The sequence below is a fragment of the Physeter macrocephalus genome, chromosome 5, assembly GCF_002837175.3.
Source record: "Physeter macrocephalus isolate SW-GA chromosome 5, ASM283717v5, whole genome shotgun sequence".
NCBI classification, from domain to species: domain Eukaryota; kingdom Metazoa; phylum Chordata; class Mammalia; order Artiodactyla; family Physeteridae; genus Physeter; species Physeter macrocephalus.
In genome coordinates this window covers 95058292-95080197 of record NC_041218.1, presented here as the reverse complement: position 1 = coordinate 95080197, position 21906 = coordinate 95058292, and the positions used below count along the sequence as shown (strand labels likewise).

At 40.8% G+C, this 21906-nt stretch overlaps 1 protein-coding gene across 3 annotated transcripts in view; it reads left to right on the top strand.

Annotated features, from left to right (window-relative positions):
- VPS41 (VPS41 subunit of HOPS complex) overlaps positions 1-21906 on the top strand; it is a 210565-nt gene that overhangs the window by 153097 nt on the left and 35562 nt on the right. For all 3 annotated transcript variants that reach the window (XM_028490200.2, XM_028490199.2, XM_007127370.4), the window contains 6 exons: positions 2284-2376; positions 7831-7958; positions 9503-9647; positions 11532-11573; positions 11724-11774; positions 14554-14691. In XM_028490200.2, the coding sequence (XP_028346001.1) occupies positions 2284-2376; positions 7831-7958; positions 9503-9647; positions 11532-11573; positions 11724-11774; positions 14554-14691 (597 nt within the window). The remainder of the gene's footprint in view (positions 1-2283; positions 2377-7830; positions 7959-9502; positions 9648-11531; positions 11574-11723; positions 11775-14553; positions 14692-21906) is intronic.

Sequence of the window (21906 nt, the reverse complement as noted above, 5' to 3'; positions counted from 1 at the left end):
TTGCGGAGCACAGGCTCCGGACGCGCAGGCTCAGCGGCCATGGCTCACGGGCCCAGCCGCTCCGCGGCATGTGGGATCCTCCCAGACCGGGGCGCGAACCCGGTTCCCCTGCATTGGCAGGCGGACGCGCAACCACTGCGCCACCAGGGAAGCCCTCGAACAAATTTTGATATTTCATTTTTTTATCTTTCAATTTAGTTTACAATAGCTAAACTAATCAATAAAGTATTCCTATGTCTGGAGATCTGTTTAAAACATTAAAAAAAAAACTTTTCAGTATTTGTGAGCCTTTTCAGTGTTCTCTTAGAATTATGAACATGCTTTTAAAAATTCCAGTTATGGGGCTTCCCTGGTGGCGCAGTGGTTGAGAGTCCACCTGCCGATGCAGGGGACACGGGTTCGTGCCCCGGTCCGGGAAGATCCCACATGCCGCGGAGCGGCTGGGCCCGTGAGCCATGGCCGCTGAGCCTGCGCGTCCAGAGCCTGTGCTCCGCAACGGGAGAGGCCACAACAGTGAGAGGCCCCCGTACCGCAAAAAAAAAAAAAAAAAAAAGATGTATAAAAATTCCGGTTATTCAGCTGGCCAGCCCTGTGCCTTGTCCTCTGCTTGCCTCATAAATGTAACTCTTCTCCAGGAGACCCTCAAGGACACTTCTTGTCATGTTTATTGGGTTGACCTTGGGGCATCTTCTCCAGTCCTATGGCCATGTTTGCCATGATGGCTCCATCACCCAGACCTCTGTTTTGAATTCCTTATCTATGTTGGAAGCGTGTGATGGACATTTTTCCTTGTGTGTACTTGCTGCTGAGAATGATCACTCAGATTAATGTGAATACATTTCCCTCCCAAGTTTGGTCCTTCTCCTTTCAATCTGTGTGTACCACATCACAATATACTCATTTCTCCATGCTTAATAGCTCAGAGCCACTGTCTTTTTTTTTTTTAACATCTTTATTGGGGTATAATTGCTTTGCAATGTTGTGTTAGTTGCTGCTGTATAACAAAGTGAATCAGCTATACGTACACATATATCGCCATATCCCCTCCCTCTTGCGTCTCCCTCCCACCCTCCCTATCCCACCCCTCTAGGTGGTCACAAAGCACTGGGCTGATCTCCCTGTGCTACGCAGCTAAAGCCATTGTCTTGATGAGAACATCTAACTCACCGCCTTATTCTGTTTTATCTCCAATTCTTGTCAGTTTCACTTTGTCAGTACCAGTTGGGCCTCTCCTCCCCCTCTGGTACCACTGCCTTAACTCCCGCCTGAGCTATTGCAAGGGCCTTCTGGCAGATCTATAGACAACCCTAACCTACAGTTAGCCGTTTAAAAACTAAATGTGCTCCTCTCATTTCCCTCCTGCTCAGAGCATAAAATCTGAAGCCCTTTCATGACCCCACATCACCTTCCTCTTCAGCCTCGTCTCCCTCCCGTGACCCCCGTCTTACATGTCTGAGCCATGCTGACCTCCCTGCATGCAGAGTGTGCATTCATGGTTCCATGCCTTTGCCCATGCTGTTCCCTCTACCAGGGTGCCCTTCCCCCTCTCTCTTGGCCTGACAGGCCCCTGGCATCTGTCACTTCTGCTTCAGTCTCCAAGATCCACCTCGACACAGCATCTTGTTTGCCCCTCTCTCAAGACACTTAGCACGCAATATTGCAACTGGCTGTTTAGATATCTGCATATTTTCCCTCTGAAGCTGTGAGCTCCCGGGGACAGTTCCTGGAGCTCTGGGTCCCCAGGACAGAGCATGGCGATTGGTGGGTAGTGCACTGCGGAACCATTTACAGTGGTTGGAAATTCAGCACTTAACACAGCGCTGAAGTAGCTAAAAACACAAGGTTTATTTTCCCTTAATTTCAAATGATGATTATGGGTTTTTAAAGGTTGATGTATTCCATTTTAAGGAAAAAAAAAAAGATGAATAGATGACCTATAACTCCTTGATTGACTTTTACCATCATTCTCCCTTCTATTACTTAGATTTTCATTAATTCATCAGGAAGAACAGAGAGATAATGTTTAACTTAATCGAGGCAGTGTCTTTTACTCATTCATTCATACATGTAGACACCTTATCTATACTTTTTAAAATGTATTGTAACATGTTATAAGAAGGTAGAGCTTATTGGAATCTTTTCTCTTCGTAATATTTTTCCAAAGTACTCTGTTGCCTTAAGTTTTTAAAGTAAATGTATATTTTTATATTTGCTGCCTCTTTGGAGTACAGTTTTATTTTGCTACTTTTTAAAGATTTTTTTTTTTGCCTTTTCCTTCCTTAGGCTATTAGTCCTTATTTGCCAAGAGGGGATCCAGTTCTGAAACCACTCATCTATGAAATGATCTTGCATGAATTTTTGGAAAGTGATTATGAGGTATGACATTCCAACATGGTCAAATTGTTCTCAGTGAAAAATGTTATGAAATCTAGAAAAATGGTATACTGGAGCAGCTGGCTTAAAGGCAACAGATTTGCAGTTTCTCTGTGGTAGTTGAAACTGAGGTACATACACTCTGATGACCACTGATGTTTATGTGGACCTTGTTAGAGAAAATGTCTAGTCCGTGGACATTTTGAATATTTCCTTAAAGCTACCTCTTCGATAGAGCTAAAGGGAAAGGACCAAGTGCCATTTGGGGGCATTCATAAATAGAATAGCATCTGCTAATGATGCTTCTGCTACCCTTAAAGAATTCAGAACTTTCTAAAACTTGAGCCTCAGAACTAAGTTTGCCAAAGGAGGATTGCAGAGAAATTGGGACGCAGCTAGGGAGAAGGGGATTGGAAATGATCTGTTTTGCTTGTTTAAGGAGAAAGGTGGTACTTAAACTGCTTATCTACTGTACACGCTGCACTTTTACATGCATGTTGCGATATTATACTCCCAGCAACACTATACATAGTAATATCCAATTTTACAGAGGAACGAAAAATTAAAAAAATTAAATAACTTGCCTAAGGCCATCCATAATAGGTATGCCTGGGTTTGACTTTAAATTTGCTGTTGGCCTGCACCCAAAATGGATGATAATTTTTAAAGTTTGTTCCTTTAAAATGCATTTATTCAGAAAGTTCTCTGTGTGCCTACTGTATTCCAGGAATGTGCTGGGCTCTAAGCATGCAGATGTGAATGAAATTATGCGCATTTAGCGACAGCTGTAGTCTGAGTCACACCCAAGCAGATAAACCAGCAGTTCTCAACAGAGGTGGATTCCCACCCCCCAGGGGACATTTGGCAATGTCTGGAGACACTTGTGATTGTCACAACTGGGGAATTGGCACTACAGGCATTTAGTGGGCAGTGGCCAGCAAGGATACTGCTAAACATCCTACAACACACAGGATAGCCCCCCCACGACCAAGAGTTATCTGTCCTCAAGTGTCAACAGGACTGAGTCTGAGGACCCCTGATATAAGCAGATCAATTATTACGTTATATGCTGGGTGCTCTAATAAAGCTATCCACGAAATGTGGTGGGAAGACTCAGCCTTCACCCGCTTCTGACGAGAGGAAAAGATGGTATTTCTCACGGGCAGGTTCTAGACAAGGCTGGTAAGCTCTTGATCAGAGCCGGTGCTGGGACGATCCATAAATCAGGAGATATCAGACCACCGACTGCTGTTCTCCAGCTTCTGCCCAAACTTCGAAGTCTTTCATAAAAGTGGCACCGTCTTCGGCTCCTTATAAAGTTCGGGGACCTAACCCAGTGATCCGTTTTCATTCTTGGCACCTCCCTGTATGTAGCAGGTTGTCACTGCCTTCGTACATTCTGATGTTATGTTTTGAAAATAAGGAAGACTTTATTTACAGCTTTTCTCCTTCCCACAAGAATGCGGAGTGGCTTGCAGAAAGGTTAATAGATAGAATGGAAATTCCCTAGCGGTCCGGTGGTTAGGACTCCGCACTTCCACTGCAGAGGGCATGGGTTTGATCCCTGGTCGGAAAACTAATATCCTGCGTGCTACATGGTGCAGCCTTAAAAAAAAAAAAAAAAACCAACAAAAAGAAAGGTTAATAGATTAGAAAGAGACAATCAGAGAGGGAATGAGAAAAAGAACTCCTGTGTTTTGAGTGCCTTCTGAGATACTTTTTTTTAACAAATAACTGATTCAATTTAAGGAGGAGTGATAATGCAAACACTATATTCTAACTCTGAGATGGTTTTTAGAGCTTCAGATCTAAAGGGACCTTTAAGATGGTGCACTTTTATCCTGATAACTCGCACACTTGGTCAGTTACTGTTGGCCACGTGTTCCCGGATACGTCAGATTCAAGCATCCTGATGCCTGTGTGACCTATGTAGTTCCTTTACTGTTCCAAGCCTGTATTCTTATCATAGGAAGGGACTACGTGCTTTCGGATGAATTAAACTTGAACAACCTATTTCTTTAATAACTGTACAAGCTAATGAAGGCAGCATCTCTTCATGCTCTCTTATCACCATGTGCTCTGTTACCATAATCCAGTCTTCCCTACCAGCAAGGGTCTGTTCCTTTCCAGGTCCGTACGGAAGAGTCTGTGGTAATAGTTTCTGCCATTTGTGCTAGGTGCCAACTGCCAAAGTCTCGGAGCTTGGTTTCTATTCATTTCCTATTCAGTCCAATTCAGCACATCTTTATTTAGAACCTACCGTGGTCAAGAACTGAGCTGAGTACTCACTTGGATCCAAGAGGAATAAAAACACAGTCCCAGGCTTCAGTGGGCTTACAGACTGACCGGGGAGACTGTGTTAATAAGCTTTAAACAACTAGAAAATAAGTAAGACAGGCAGAGCAACGTGTTTTAGGAGATCCAATGAGAGGCCATTATTGGCTGTAGTTATTGGAAAAGGTTTCTTCTGTGAAGGAAGACTTATAATGGACTTCTCTTTCTTTCCAGTATGTTCTGAGTACACAGAGTGGCTGTCATAAATTTTCCATCTTTGTACATCTTCCCAAAAGAAAGAAAATTATGAGTGTTCTGTGAAAATGATGGAAAGAGTATGAGCTTTATTTTGAAATACTGAAGCTTAGTATACTTATCCTGTTTTTAAAGTAATGTAATTTAACCATAAAAAAGCCATTTTATTATTTGTATGATTCTATTACAATTCATGATTCAACCCTCACTTTTTCAAGAAACTGTTTTAAATCCTGTATCATTAAAGGTGTCTTGTTAATTCATATCTGGAAAACTTTTGACTGAGACTGAAAGAAATAACATGACACAAAGCTCGCAGATGTTTTTTCCTGAATATTTTAGGGTGTCTGCCTGGTCAGTACTATTAAGAAGGTTATAAATAATTTGGTTTGTCATAAGCTCTTATAAATAGTTTGCATTTTAGCTTCCATCATTCTCCGTTTCATGTTTAATTTTGAATTAAATTGTCACATAATCAGATAGCAGTGTTCTGTAGCAACACTTTGGATCACATATAATGTGGATGAAAATTTTGTGCTGCTAAATATAGCACTAAACGTTAGATTAAAAATAAAAATATATGAACAGTATTTTCTTGGAGGTACTGGTTCTTCATAACTTCCTTGTATGGGGTTTCTACTAAAATGCATATAGCTTTGCCTTTTAATTTACAGCCTAGCAGAATTATTTTATTTTATTTTATTTATTTTATTTTATTTTATTTTTTTGCGGTATGCGGGCCTCTCACTGCTGTGGCCTCTCCCGTTGTGGAGCACAGGCTCCGGACGCGCAGGCTCACGGGCCTAGCCGCTCCGCGGCATATGGGATCCTCCCGGACCGGGGCACGAACCCGCGTCCCCTGCATCGGCAGGCGGACTCTCAACCACTGCGCCACCAGGGAAGCCCCAGAATTATTTTAAATAGTGAAGTTTTGCTTCATAATATTAATGACAAATGTATAAGCATGTTAAAAATGGGACAATTTCTATGGCATTTCATTTAACGAATAGTCTTTAATCTTACAGAAAGACCCGAACGAACTTTCTGACCAACCCAATATGATGGGCACCAGGGGGTTCTCTGATTTTGCCACTGGATCGTAATAGCTCCCTGATAACTGGGTCCTCTAATAATAAAGGCCCCAGGGGTGATTTCATCAGTATTTTTTAGCACATTTATTCAAAGGTACACAAAACCAGTTAAGCAGAGAAAAGCCTAACATGAAATGTGATCAGTGTTTATTTCAGTTTACATTGGAGTCCTTAGGTTTTTTGTTTTGTTTTGTTTTGCGGTACGCGGGCCTCTCACTGCTGTGGCCTCTCCCGTTGCGGAGCACAGGCTCCGGACGCGCAGGCCCAGCGGCCATGGCTCACGGGCCCAGCCGCTCCGCGGCATGTGGGATCTTCCCCGACCGGGGCACGAACCCGCGTCCCCTGCATCGGCAGGCGGACTCTCAACCATTGCGCCACCAGGGAAGCCCAAGTCCTCAGGTTTTTATCGCACAACATGACCTGTCATTTTGTCTTATTTTGTATAAGAAGTTGGCAGTACTGCAAGGCCGTTGCCTGAATCATGGAAAAGAGGAAAAGGAGCCAGGCTTTCTTCTTTTCCTGAACAGTATTACTTCTGGTTTCAGGTCTACTGAGAACTGCCAGTATTGGGGTGGAAATCTATTCAGGACTTTTTTTTATCTTATAAATTGCAGAGTCTTAAGAAAACAGAAACTTGATCCAACATATTTTGATTCAGAGAACATTTTAGTGTTCTGGTTTAGTAGTTTTATGAAATGTATCCTCTTTACTTTGTGACTCTCCTCCCCAAATCTCTCCAGTCAAACTGCAAGCGTGTTCATATGAAGGAAGGTTGCAGTTTGAATGGAAAATGTGCAGCCTCTTCTGGTCTTTTGCCATCCTTGCTAGGGGTTTCTTTGGCAGAAAAAAACTATATTCCTGATTATTTTTGTGATTTTCTTCTTAGCAAATCCTGGTAGTTTATAGAAGCAAATTACGCCACACAATTTTCATTTCTAAATATCATTTAAACCAATTCAAAGTAGTTCATTAAAGCATTTGTTGAGTTATTTAATATAAATAATGATTTTTTTCAATAATGTGAAGATTTTTACTTCTATTTGCTACCTTTGAAAACATCTACAGTTTTCTTTTGTATTTTTTTTCCTAAAAGTTGTCAAGGATCAGTAAGTAAATAGCTCCCCGATACTTTGAGTCACAAGGGCTAAAGTTGAGAATCAGGACGGCACGGCTGCCCAGAACACTGGCCAAGAATCAGCCCTAGAGGGAAACAGGATCCAATCAGGGGGTCTGGAGTTTTCTATCAGAACCACAAAATTTGAGATCGAGAGAGAGTCAGGGTAAGAGCAGGGGACAGACTTGAACCAGCGTCCTAAATCCCCAAACAAAAGTAGGTTTAGAGGCATGAGTAGAGGAAGATAGAGATGATAACTTGTTGAAGGTGGGATGCCGGGTGATTCCACTGTGGAAGCAAAGCCACTGTGTGCTCAGTACTGGCTGTGTAGCTGACTTGGACAGTATCTGTAAGATGTTAAAGATGTTCTCCAAGTGTTATGGCTAGTCCAGAATGAGGAGAGAGCAAGTCAGACCTAAATTCTGCCTCTGCAGTGGCACTTGATGGAAGGACCTGGGGGCCTTGCTTCCTTGTGCATTTCATCCAATCACAAGAGAAGGGATGGCACCGCCTACTTCTCAGGAATGGCGAATGGGGATGCATATGCGGACACTGTGCGCCTCCCTCACCACCCGTGAAAATTGATGATATGTTTATGGACCAATGTTTTAACCCTAACATGATCTTATCTGTTTTCCATGAATAGTTTTAGGAATTGTATGGACTCTTTGGATTGTTTTCCTGTTTAAAGAGCGTTCTTCCTCTGTTCTCCGTCTTGGTTAGGGTTTTGCCACACTGATCCGAGAATGGCCAGGAGACCTGTACAACAATTCAGTAATAGTTCAAGCAGTTCGGGATCACCTGAAGAAAGACAGTCAGAACAGAACCTTACTTAAAACCCTGGCAGAATTGTGAGTATATTTTAGCGCTTCTTTTTTCCAAATCAATCTACATGAAAAGTCTTTCCTATTTTAGATCTGTCAAACTGAATTGGGAGGATGCAGATCTATACTATTTTCCTATATTCACTCTTAGTAAAAATCTTTCGTAAGCCTCCGGTCAACAACGAGAACATAAGGAAATTGTGTGAAACTTACAATTGTAACGTCATCTGCTTCCCAGAGGAGAGGAACCCTAACCAGAATCACTTGGTAGGGGCAGTGGTTCAGGTAGGGAAGGGTGCCAGGTCTTAGACGCCTCAAGCAAATCATTTTCCCAGTGAGGCGCTGGATTCTGTCATTCTTGGATCTGCAAGTCAGTAAATTTCTCAAACCACAGACTCCTTATCTATAAGATCACAGGTGACAATTCCTTATGGGTTGGTTTTCATGAGAATCTTGCATGATACCACTACACCAGCAGTGTAAGGGATGGTTTTAATGAAGTTTCATCATCAAGAGCTAAGTGCAGTGCCTGGCACTGAATTAGGGCTTAGGAAACGGAAGCCTGGTTAATGCTTTTCATATTCATTGGGTGCTTTCGGTGAATACGGAAGCCTGGTTAATGCTTTTCATATTCATTGGGTGCTTTCGGTGACCCGGGCTTTGTGCCATATGCCTATGATGCAGAGGGAGATAAAGATACACCCATGCCCTCTAGGAACTTTGGTTTAGTGAAACAAGCAGCACACTGCAGTTAATCTCAGGAAGACCATCCCGCTTCAGCCGCTCAACACTCCCCCTACCTCAGACAACCCGCTCCAGCATCCTCTTACAGCTTTTACAGCCCAAGAAAGGTACACCAAAATGGCCTAGAATTTCAGGGCTGCTTAAGACTTTCCACAGAAGGGGGCACGTGTGTGGCCTTCTGAGCTGGAGCACTAACGATTTTCTTCTGGAAACATTGTTCTAGTTTTCCTTGGATTCTGTAGTACTAACAAGGTACTAGTAATACTAATAATTCTGTGGTGCTAAGAATGGATTCCCAGGGCAATTTAGGTTCAGTTGGCATTTAGGAGCTGGCTTAGGGAATTAAGCAATGTGAAAAACACTGTTTCAACAGAAAAACACAAAACACATTTAAATTTTATACAACCTCCTTACAGAGAAGCTTTTGGAATATCACCCCTTTGTCAGCTGAACACTGCTTGTAAGAATTTTAACTGATTTTTCTGTTACTAGAATAAGAATTTCCTTCATGTGGGGTCGTAATTTCTTTGGTATATGGATTTCTCTAAAAGATTTTGAGAGTCTACTTTTTTAAGAAAAAATATATTAGTTGAATATTGTAGATATTCTAAAATTTTGGTGAGATGGGAAGCAAGGTTCTGAGAAAGAAATACTTATTGGTCACATGTAGTTAAATCCCAAGGAACACTTTTCTAAATAAAGTTAGCTTTTCTCTCTAAACAAGTTTTTCAGTTTTCATTAATGTAAAACATGATTTATATGTGTGTATCTGTGTGTTTTCTTAGATGTGTTGGTGAACATTAATGTAAAAACTTTTGTCTTACCAGGTACACCTATGACAAAAACTATGGCAATGCTCTGGAAATATACTTAACGTTAAGACATAAGGATGTTTTCCAGTTGATCCACAAGCATAATCTTTTCAGTTCTATCAAGGATAAAATTGTTTTATTAATGGATTTTGATTCCGAGGTAATGTTTCTTTTTTTTTTTTAATTTTTTTTTTTTTAATTTTTATTGGAGTATAGTTGATTTACAATGTGTATTAGTTTCAGGTGTACAGCAAAGTGAATGAGGTATAATGTGTTTCTTATTTTACTACTGGTAAATTATTTGTGCTGTCCCAAGTTTTTAATAATTAGACATTTGTCCACATGCTGGAGTAGTTAATAAATCACATAACTTGGCTGTATGCTGATCATGTTCAGAACCTTCTGACCCTCCCTGGATGTTACTCTAGTAGTCGGCATTCAGGAATCCTTTACTTGATGTGGTTATTCTGTAAAAGCAATCATAATTTGATGTGGAACTTTTGAAGTTGTGTGTGTGTGTATGAAATAATTTTATTTTGGTAAAACAATTCATATAACTCATAGAAACAGAGAATGTAGCCATATGCTTTAGCTCATTCAACCCTATTAATTGTATGTCCCAGAATTCAAATTTTAAGTAAACTATTTTGATACATTTGTTGCAGTTTTATTCCTTGGTATTCACAGCTTTAGCATGTGGAGTTTCCACGGGTCTCGGCTGATGTTCAGACTGATACATGTGGGATGTATCACTTTATTACAGGACAAATTTGAAGAGTGGAGTGCTTGTCTCAGGAGGGCACCCTACCTCCACAGCTCACAGTGGCTCTTGTAAAGTGATACAAGCTGTGTGTTTTAAACAAAGAAAAGTTAATGCAAGTGCTAATGATGGAAAGAAAGAGATTCATACAACACAGTGGTTCTTATTCCAAAAAAATCGAAATTTTAGTTAAAGAGTAGAACCCTTAAGGCTCTAAAAGGGTCACTTGAATTTTTACAAATTTTATTTTACTGTATTTAGTGGTATTATGTGTTATAAGTCTTCACACGCTTAAACAGGAGCTAACTCTACTTCTTTTTTCTGAAAGATGCTTTTAGCCCATTTTTCATACTGATGGAGTCAAGTCCTTAGGCAGTACAGATCTAAAAATAATTAGTGCAGTTCCCAGGAAGTTCAGGGGACAGAGGTTCTGCTTTTTTGGCAGAAAATGATTAAGAGGATGAGAAACTTACATAGAAATTAATTACAATTTCCCCATATCCAGTCTCCCCTTACACCTACCCCACCCCCATGTGTCTCAAGAGCCTAGTTTTACCTGTGAAGCTATAGACAAAAGATGAATGAGCTCAAAATAATTGCTATTCAAGAGCATGGGCCCAAGTTAAGGAATCAGAACTTTCTAATTAGAAAACTTAAGGATAATCTCTTCCAACGTCCTAATATTTCAGAGAGAAAAAAATGTTCGCAGCAGACAGGCAATGTAATAGCAGAGTCAAGGACAAGACCCAGGTATTCTGTATGAGGCTCAGTCTGGTGGGCTGTCTTTCCACTACCTCTTGCTACAGGCACTGTCTAACTTGTGTTTCATGAATGTTAACGGTGGCTAAAGTCAATTCTAAAAATCCATAAGCTTTATATCATTATGAAACTTCAGCTATCTTTTCTTTTTCTTCCTCTTATCCTCCACATAAGAGCAACTTCTTGTATCTGTGGAATCTGTAGAGGGACTCAGTCGATATTCAGGTGGCCAGAAGCAAAGCTCATTTTTGTGGTACTGCAAACTATACAGATGTTTTGTATTAGTGAGTCATAGCAAGGCACTATTTTAAGTCTATGCAAAGCACAGAGACCTCAGATTAAAACACATTTTAAAATACATTTAGAAATATCTCACTGAAGGACCATTGTAAAGCTAAGAACCTTCTTATCTGTGTAAAATAAGCCCTCTGCCTTTTATGGTGATACCTTATACAGTACATTGTATTCTGTGTTCTCTTTTTTCTATGGCAAATTTCAATGACTGGTTATTTTTTCATATTGCAGAAAGCTGTTGACATGCTTCTGGACAACGAAGATAAAATTTCAGTGAGTGCCTTTTGTATTTACATGTGTTCAAACAGATGAGTGTCTGGGACCGCTATCGCCATAAAGAAGAGAGATGTTTATCAGATAATTTTGCAGCTATGTTTGTGTCCTCCTTAAACTCTACATTAAAAAAAATTTTTTTTTCTGTAGATTAAAAAGGTAGTGGAAGAATTAGAAGACAGACCAGAGTTGCAGCACGTGGTAAGCATGACAGTCCTCTTCTTTTGCCCTTTGATTGAACAGGAAGGCAAATCACCTTACAGTATTGGTTTGAGAAGACTGGAGTGAACACTTCAGGTTCATATTCAGATGGGAGGTCTGACCGCAAACAACATTCTGTAATTGTTATAATGCAGCATATGCTCTGAATCCAGATGAGGAATTAATAACAGCTCAGGTACTTTAACTTTGACTCACAATCGAATTGCGATTTTAAAAAAACGTTATCACATTTTTGTGTTATCAAACTATGCCTGGGAGTAAGCACTTTCCTTCTGTTGACTGAAAAAAAAAATGCGCAACCTAAAAGTTGAGAATTACGTTTTATTTGAGCACATTACTGAGAACTACAGCCTGGGAAAGCAGCCTCTCAGATAGCTCTGAGGGACTGTTCCAGAGAGGTAGGGGGAACCAGGATATATAGGAGTTTTCGCTGAAGGAAAAAACAACAACGACATGGTGTCAAACATCAAAAGATTACTGGTGATCACACACACACAAAAACAGACATCTCAAGTTAATGATTTTAGTGCCTTTCTCTGTATGGGAAGATGGGAGAGTCTGGGCTCATTGAAATTATTCCTTTCACATGCACCTTAACTATCTAGGGCCACTAGTGTTTTTCTCCATCCTGAATTCCCCTCAGGGCGCACTGGGGGTTGGGGGTTGGCGAGAAGCTGCAGGCAAACATTCCTTGTTTACCAGAGTGACGGGCAGTGTTCTTTGTCCACACTTCTGTAGTTAACCATTTAATATAATTATGGCATAAATTACAGCAAAGCCAGTGCCCTGACCTGTGCTCTGTGGATATCAAGTTCTCCTGCCTAGGAACCACCACACAGCCATTCCGTGTTCAGGACCACAGAATGATCACAGAACAGAGCCTTGTCTGTGTCTCACCCGGACATTCCTTGTGCCTCTGCTTCTCTTGTGTGGTCTTGTGCTGGTGCCAGCAGTCCCGATTCTAGATTTCCTTTGGGGGGCTTGGGAGTTACCTGGATTCTCTGCATCGCTCTCATCATGGGCCTAAAGCAAGACTAGGTGTTTTCCACGTCCTTTCAAAATTATACGAGAAGTCTTAAGTGCAAATAGGGATTGTTCCAGGAGGACTGTGGACATCCAATAAGATCAGGACTCTTGTATCTTTGCCCACCTCTTTGAGCCCCAGGAGGCGGGTTAGGAAACAGAGCGTTTTATTCTAGTCCGTTTTATGCATTGACGCCTTTGAAGACTCCAAGATGGGAATGTGAGGTACTTTGGGGTTTGGTTTTGTTTTGTTGTTTTTTGCTCAGAGGTTGTACAGATGCTTTTGCCCTTTTGTTCATGATTGGAAATCTCCCGATTACCTGCTTCCCCAAGCAAGGTACCTCTGTGCTGGCCACCATGGGATTTGTTTACAAAGCAGTGATTTCTGGCCTCCTTGAGCCATGAGACAGGATTACAGGCAGGAGGTATCTAGTGACAGTGTCATTAGGGCAGTGGTGGAATGGTGGTGGAGCTCTCACTGAAGTGGCCCATCTTCCCTGTCAGGCAAGGTAATGTCTCTATCAATTCGCCCCGGAGGTGTGACAGAGCCTTCCTAAACTGTCTGCGCCTCTGGGAAACTGCAGTGTGTCCAGCTCACACACTGACCCTGCGCCAGTGGACCGGCCGGAGTCTGCATCAGATCGTGGAGTTCTGACACCCCCCACCTTCTTGCCTGAGGGCAAGAGGACCAGTTAACCCGAGGAAGCGTTTCTCAGTGTGCTTGTGTCCTGGTTAGGCTTATTTAGTGACCACGTGCAACAGCGAATGTCAAACTCCAGTGACTTCATTCCCAGTCACACCTTCAGGGCCGGCTGACACTCTGTGTTTCTGAAGAACCAATCCACTCAAGGGGCGAACGCACCTGGTGTGATGAAATCCCCCCCGCCTCGGGTGGGTTCTGGGGTGTTTGTGTACATTTAACATGAACTAGACATTGAATGTCGATTTCTGGCTTCCGCACAGTATACTGATAGACTTGCCTCCAAGTAGGAAGTGAATCACTCACTCCCTTGGAGGTCCATTAACTTTTGCAGACGGTCAGGGAAAGGAATCGGCTTTGAAAATGGGTTCAGAACACCTGTACTCTTCTCGGTTTTGTTACTTTTTGTTTTTGAGGTCGCCAGGAGAGGCACCATTTCATTGCAAACACAGATCTCAATAAGACTTAAGGAGAGAAGATGCAGAACGTATGAGAATTAATTTAGCGCTTGCTACTTGAGTTTTTAAGAACATGCTCTTGTCTCATGACTCTACCCCCTTTTACATGAAGGATGAGACTTTTTATGATCCAGGAACACCACTGATCATTTCTGAGGCCAGGTTAGACGATCGTGATGATATTAACCACTCCCGTCATTACCAGTTTTGTGGTGCCGAGTACTTGCCAGGCGTGGTTCTGAGTGATTTACAAATGGTAACTCATTCAGCTCTCACAACCACCCCAGGAGATTTTTGCAGATGAAGAAACTAAGTCACAGAGGTTAGTGACCTGCCCAAGGTCACATGGTCAGTGGCAGAGCCAGGTCACTCGGGGGCCATTCTAGAGAGAATGTCAGCATATCCTTGCTCCCCCCAAGGTGTTCTTTCCACTTTCCCTTCACCTAGAGATTTTTCCTGAAAACTGCTTTTCTGCCAGCCTCTCCGTGGAAGCTGTTTGGAACTGAAAATAGCAGTGTTAAACAGGTATTGCTTTTCTTATTTTAATATTCCTGGTATATTCCTTTGTTCGTTTTAGTATCTGCATAAGCTTTTCAAAAGAGACCATCATAAGGGGCAGCGCTACCACGAGAAGCAGATCAGCCTTTATGCTGAATTCGACCGACCCAACTTGCTTCCATTTCTCCGAGACAGTATCCACTGCCCCCTTGAAAAGGTAAGTCACAGACGCCCCTGCTCAGACACTTCGAGGTGACAGAGTCTTCACTGTTGGTAAGCTCTGGGTTATCTTAGTCTTCCTGTCTCTGCTTAACCATCCCCGTTCAAGGGGCAGCCTTGCTCTCAAAGCAGTAGGTTTTACTGGGTATTCTGATGCGAACAGGAGGTCCTATTGGATTAGATTTTGGTGAGGAGCTCAAGTATTTCTGTGCCAGGTTTAATTGGAAGAAAGGTTTAATCCAGGGTCTAGGACTCAGTCAACAATAAAACACTGTCGGGAGTCTGAGGCAGTTTACCAGCATCAGGGTGGGACCTCAGAGTCAGGCTGGGACAGGGACACAGACTGCCCCAAGCCAGAGGCAACTGTCCCAGTTGGGACTCAAAGTCAATAACGTCAGTCCTACACCCCTCTGCTTTAAATACCCACCTTATATATTTTTGTATTTCTCTCTCCCACTACATTCCATTATAGTTTTAATAGATTTAATTACTAGTCTCTCCCACCATCCTATAAATTCTTCAAGGACAAGGAGTTTGTCTCACTCATTTTGATAAACTCAGTAGCCAGCACACATTAGACACTAAATGTTTTTTTGCATCCTGACCGAGTTAGTGAATGGATAAATTGATACATACGAGGTTCTAGTTAGGGCTGAATATGAACTAGTAGGTGTTATGAGCCTGCTGTTTCTAAATAAACTATAATACTTACTATGTGTGTACTAGAAACTGGCCCGATAGAAGACCATCAGTTTTGTTTCCCGTGGTTCTTCAGACCATCTGGAATACTCGCTACCACCTACAAGTGTCTTACTAAATTCAGATGGCCAGAGAGCAAGTACTTTTCATAGTCACCTGTGTCTATCAACAAAACATACTTATTTGACCCATAAGAGATACGTACTAAGAAGTTGACTGATAAAGCAACTTTTCTAGTTGCTTCCTCAGCCCATGATGATTAACTTCAAATGTACTGAATTTACTATGAGCCAGTTTCAGCTCAATGCATTTTCAAAATCTGCAATTAAAAAAAAATCTTCCCTGCATATCAGTTTATGAAAGACATGAACATTTTATGTTCGGGCCCTAAGGCTTTTTCTCAAGAATAAATTTGGAAACACATCATCTTAAAAAAGAAAAGCAAACGTTCCTCTCTTTTCTCACTTTAGAATCTATCATCTAGAAAAAGAGGGAGAACCTTACTCTTTGAGTGCCCGTTTGTTTTTGTCTCACTTTTGGAGGAAACATCGTTTGTTTTCAGGAGGACTTGGCTGTATGTTGCAGACTCCTCAGCCAGAGCCAAGGGTGATCAGCACCCACCCAGGCTCCCTTCTTCCCATTCACTGAACACAGATGCAGAGGGCCCACAGAGATTCCATAACGTTCGTGTCTGGAACACACTCTCAACCCATCTGGTGTGCAGTTTTCCAGTCCGGTAGTGTTCAGCAGAAGTCACACTACTCTGCCCGCAAAGGGAGCATCAGAAAATCTCCTCCCCACACATGGTACTTCTAATACAGAGAACTCACTTGGAGCATTGTGTAGACCTTTTTGAATGTTTCTATCTGCTGAGAAGAACCAGTTGCATGTAAGAGAACTCAACACAAGCATCTGAAAACAAGTATGTTTTAAATAGTTTTTTTAAAGTTATCTCATGTTTTCCACTGAAAGAGAATTTTGAACAAAATGGATTCAAGATGGTAGTGGTGGAAACATGTCATTATAATCAAGTCAGAAATCCACATTTTTAGCTTTCATGTTAAAGGTCATTGAGACATCTTTATAAGAGATTATCTTTGCACCAGACTCCATTGTGGGAAATCTGTACATTTGCAAAAATATACCACTATCCTTGCTCAGGTACCCCAAGCCATCTTAAAGCAGATTTTCTTGACTTTAACTCATTAAGGATCTCATTCCTTTCTCCCTAGAAACAAGAACTCTGTGCACACTTAATCATCTTAGAAACAAATTCCTTTTATGTTTACTTGTAACATGAAAAAAGCTACCAATTCATAAAAAGCAAAGTAGATTTTCCCTCCACTAAAAGCATCCTACTAAAATATGACACAAATGAATTTATCTACGAAACAGACTCAGAGACATAGAGAACAGTCTTGTGGTTGCCAAGAGGGGTGGGCAAGTGAGGGAGGAATTGGGAGTTTGGGGTTAGCAGATGCAAACTATTATATATAGAACGGATAAACAACAAGGTCCTACTGTATAGCAACAGGGAACTATATTCAATATCCTGTGACAAACCATAATGGAAAAGAATATGAAAAGGAATGTATATATATGTATAACGGACTGACTTTGCTGTACACCAGAAATTAACACAACATTGTAAATCAACTATACTTCAATAAAATACTTACAAAAAAAAAAAAAGCATCCTAAACATGCTGACGGTAAAATGAAGGTCATGGGGTACAGATTCACCTGTTTTGTCTAAAGAGAGACTCAGAAAATTTGGTCTCCATTTCTACTGAATATAAAGTTAAGAGCTTAAAAAATTTAATCCCCCCTTCCACCCACCCCCAAGACATCTCTACTTCAGAAGAGTTTATAGATTGTTTAGTCCAAAAGACGTTGAGGTTGTATTTTGGTGTTTGTTTTTATTTTAAATGGGAAGTGTTTAAGGTTTCACGGCATTCAGACCATGTGGACTCACTACTGTAGATAATTCACTTCCAACAGGATACAGCTCTGTCTTCCTCATTTCTGGCTGTCTGCCTTTGCTGGGATCGGGTAATCGCTGAGCGAAGGGGTGAAATCTTCAAGAATCCAGGTAGTCAATAGCATGTGGCCAGAAAGTTTGTAGAGACTTTGCATCACATTAGAAGCCCTTTAGGAATGTAGTTACCAAAGACCAGGGTTCAGGATTTAAAATCACCACAACTCTTACATTCCAAAATGAATCATAAGTTTTTATGAAACTGTTCATTCTAAAGGAGATACAGGGTGGGTAGGAATTTATAACATCTACAGCAATTTGAAAAGACAATAAACCTAGGCTTTTAAAAAAAAAATAGTATCCCGAAACAGTTTTTGTTGTACTTTATCTTATGTGCTGTGCTCTCATGTTCCTTGTTTTTATTTAATCTCTACAAAAGTGCAGGTCAGTGGATAAAGTCGTTTTATACATGACAAGCTGAGTCTTCAGGAGTTGAAAGAAACAACCCACAGTCTAGAGCTACTAAGTCAAAGGGCCAAGACTTGGAACCCGGGTCTCAACTTCAGGTCCCGTATTCTTTCCTCTATGATGAGAAAACCTTTTTCAGGTTTAAACAGTTAATTAAAATTACAACAGTAATCAAGATATTCCTTTTACTACTGCAATAATCATGAAAGACATCGGTTTTTAAACGGCTCTTTCCTCCTTAATTTCCAGGTAGGGTCATCAGGCAGTAGTTTTCATTTGCAAACCTGATTTGCTTATGCCTAGAATAGTTAAAGGCAGACTATCAGCTTTATTATTAATACCTGAATCTATGATCGCTCTCATATCTAATGGCATTCACAAGGTGGCAGTATTTATGAATTTGGAGGCATAAAGTGGAAGATGCACAGTTCATAAATTTTCCTTAAAGAAATTTAAAAAGAAGACTGGATAAAAGATGACAGGGTCAAGGCTAGGTAGAAATCATTATATAGTCTATATAGTTGATAAGGTTTCTGTTAGTTAACCCCAAATTTCTAACTCTGTTACTTACCTTTACATTAAATCAGGAGAAGGAAAATTAAAATATTATTTTTGCATCATTTTTTACTCAATTTCTGTTATTATTGTCGTCACTTTTTTTCTATTATTCTTTTCTGAGCTTGTGTGTGTGTTTCCTGTTGGCTTTAAAAATCTGTTTCCCTACTCTTTTCCTCTAGAGGGAGCGCTATGGCTCAGAAACATTCAAGAATCTAAAATAAGAAAACATGCTTTTATGCTTTACTTGTGTCAGTAACAGAAAAATTCTGTGTGCCAGAAATTTTTTTCTACACTTTACTCAGAAAGTCCAGAGATTTCTAGAGTCTCTACTTTCTCATATACGAGAAAAGGGTTATTCAAAATACTGCTAGGAACTCGTCATAAAACATTTATAAATCTGTGAAGTTCAAATTGCAGAGACCCAGATTACCTCTGAGCTTGGTGTTACACATCTGCCTGCCTTCCAGACCACTCTTGACTCCAGATCAGCCTTCAGACATTTCCTCCCACATGAATGGTCATTTTTGACAGTATCCTAAAACAGCTTCCAGCAGTGATGAAAACGGGCTACAGTCTACTCTAACGAGGTAGCCACTAGCCACATGTAGCAACTGTGAGTAATTGAAATGTGGACAGTGAAGAATTGAAGTTTAAATTTAAAGAGCCACCTATAGCAAGTGGCTACTATCTTGGACAGCTCAGGTGAGCCTTCAGGCCACAAACTCTCTGTGGTTTGAGACACTCATGTTTTCAAGCATCCTCATGTATTCAAGAATAGGAGGGTGGCTCTGTTTGCAGCTCCTGAGTGGTACTTTAAAGTGTCAGTGAATTTCCAGGTACAGAATTGATTTATGGATACCTTTTAGTAATATACCACTTTAAGCATCATACTTATCTTTACTCAAATTATCTTTCTCTAAACATTCTGTAATACGTATCCAATCGTATTACTGTTACCGAACACGAGTTTGTGTGCCCGACACACAGTGAGGCCAAACCAAAACATCGGAGTTTGGAGCAGAGAAAGTTTTATTGCAGGGCCATGCAAAGAGACGGGTGGTTTGTGCCCCCAAAAAACCCGAACTCCCCGAAGGGTTTCAGCAAAGCATTTTTAAAGGCAAGGTGAGGGAGAGGCATTGTTGGTTGCTGCAGACCTCTTGGTGTAGGAATCCTTTGTTCTTGCAGCTGTCCACGTAGGTCAGGTCACTATGTTCCTGTAAACCTTCAGCAAGACGTTGTTACTCTGTGTTCTGCAACTTTTTCTCTCTATATGAATGGAAAAGTGTTATACCCTTAAAGGTCAGTGTCTTGAAAATGGGCTATCCTGTATATTTTAGGCTCTAGGCAACATTCTTAACTGGTAGCAAAAGCAATGGAATACGACGGTTAAAATTATAAGAAACAGATCCAATATGGAGTCAGATTTGTTCTTCCCTGTTACACTACCATTTGCTGTCTCCCTGTGAATGCCACAGTCTCACCAGGCCATACACTGTTTGTCCATCTGTTATCTTCAGCAGCTAGCACAAATCAGTTGGTTTCTCAATAGTTTTTTCTTGGAATAGTCCCAGACCCTCTGACTTAGTTTTGCTTTTCCCATTACTACTTAACTTCTCACGTGTGTATCCTGTCTTTGCTCTAGTATGATTCCAGAAGAGTGAAGAATTGGTAAGAAAGTTCCATTCTTTATGATGATGCCTTATGGGTATGACCATATAGAGATTCATAAACCGTGTTTTAAATCTAAACGAGTAAGGATTTTCTAATTATGAGTTAGGATTTGCTTCATCTACGAAGTGATAAAAATACCAAAAAAATAATGGTTTTTTTGGAGGAGCAGTTTAGTTCTCTATCACGTGGAAGTTTTACTGGAGTGACCCTGGTGGTGGTAGCAGCCACGGGGTCAGAGACCCGGGCTCTTTTCTTGTTTCCCCCACCTTGTATGACCTTGACCTCACGAGGTAAGATAGTATCATCCACGTTTCCAGCAGCAGTTTGGATGAAAGGATTAAAAATGAGAGCAGGGGTTCAGATTCCCAGAAGCCGCCGTCCCACATTTCTGGTTCACCTCCATAGTGGACACTAGTCACATAGCTCTCCTACCACTGGGGAGGCCTGGAGGTTTTGTTTTAATTCTGGGCAGTCACACACCCACCTAAACTCTTATTACTATAGAAGAAATGGGTAAAGGATATTGGGGGAACGTCTAGCCATCTCTACCATGTAATTTTTTAAAATTAATCTTTATTGGAGTATAATTGCTTTACAATGTTGTGTTAGTTTCTGCTATACAGCAAAGTAAATCAGTTATACGTATACATATATCCCCTTTTTTTAGATTTCCTTCCCATTTAGGTCACCACAGAGTACTGAGTACAGTTCCCTGTGCTATACAGTAGGTTCTCATGAGTTATCTATTTTATACATAGTAGTGTATACATGTCAATCCCAATCTCCCAATTCACCCCACCCCAGCCTTCTCCCCTTGGTATCCTTAAGTTTGTTCTCTACATCTGTGTCTCTATTTCTGCTTTGCAAGTAAGTTCATCTGTACCATTTTTCTAGATTCCACGTATAAGTGATATTATACATTTGTTTTTCTCTTTCTGACTTACTTCACTCTGTATGACAGTCTCTAGGTCTATCCAAGTCTTTGCAAATGGCACTATTTTGTTCCTTTTTGTGGCTGAGTAATATTCCATTGTATATATGTACCACATCTTCTTTATCCATTCCCCTGTTTGATGGACATTTAGGCTGCTTCCATGACCTGGCTATTGTAAATAGTGCTGCAGTGAACATTGGGGTGCATATATCTTTTTTGAATTATGGTTTTCTCTGGGTATATGCCCAGTAGTGGGATTGCTGGGTCATATGGTAGCTCTGTTTTTAGTTTTTTGAGGAACCTCCATACTGTTCTCCATAGTGGCTGTATCAATTTACATTTCCACCAGCAGTGCAAGAGGGTTCCCTTTTCTCCACACCCTCTCCAGCATTTGTTTCTAGATTTTTTGGTGGTGGCTATTCTGAAGACTGGTGTGAGGTGATACCTCATTGTAGTTTTGATTTGCATTTCTCTAATAATTAGTGAAGTGATGTTGAGCATCTTTTCTTGTGCATTTTGGCCATCTGTGTGTCTTCTTTGGAGAAATGTCCATTTAGATTTTCCCCTCATTTTTTGATTGGGTTGTTTTTTTGATATTGAGCTGCATGAGCTGTTTATATATTTTGGAGATTAATCCCTGTCGGTTGCTTCGTTTGAATATATTTTCTCCCATTCTAAGGGCTGTCTTTCCATCTTGTTTATGGTGTCCTTGGCTGTGCAAAAGCTTTTAAGTTTAATTAGGTCACATTGTTTATTTTTGTTTTAATTTTCATTACTCTAGGAGGTGGATCAAAAAAAGATCTTGCTGTGATTTATGTCAAAGAGTGTTCTGCCTATGTTTTCCTCTAAGAGTTTTATAGTATCTGGCCTTACATTTAGGTCTTTAATCCATTTTGAGTTTATTT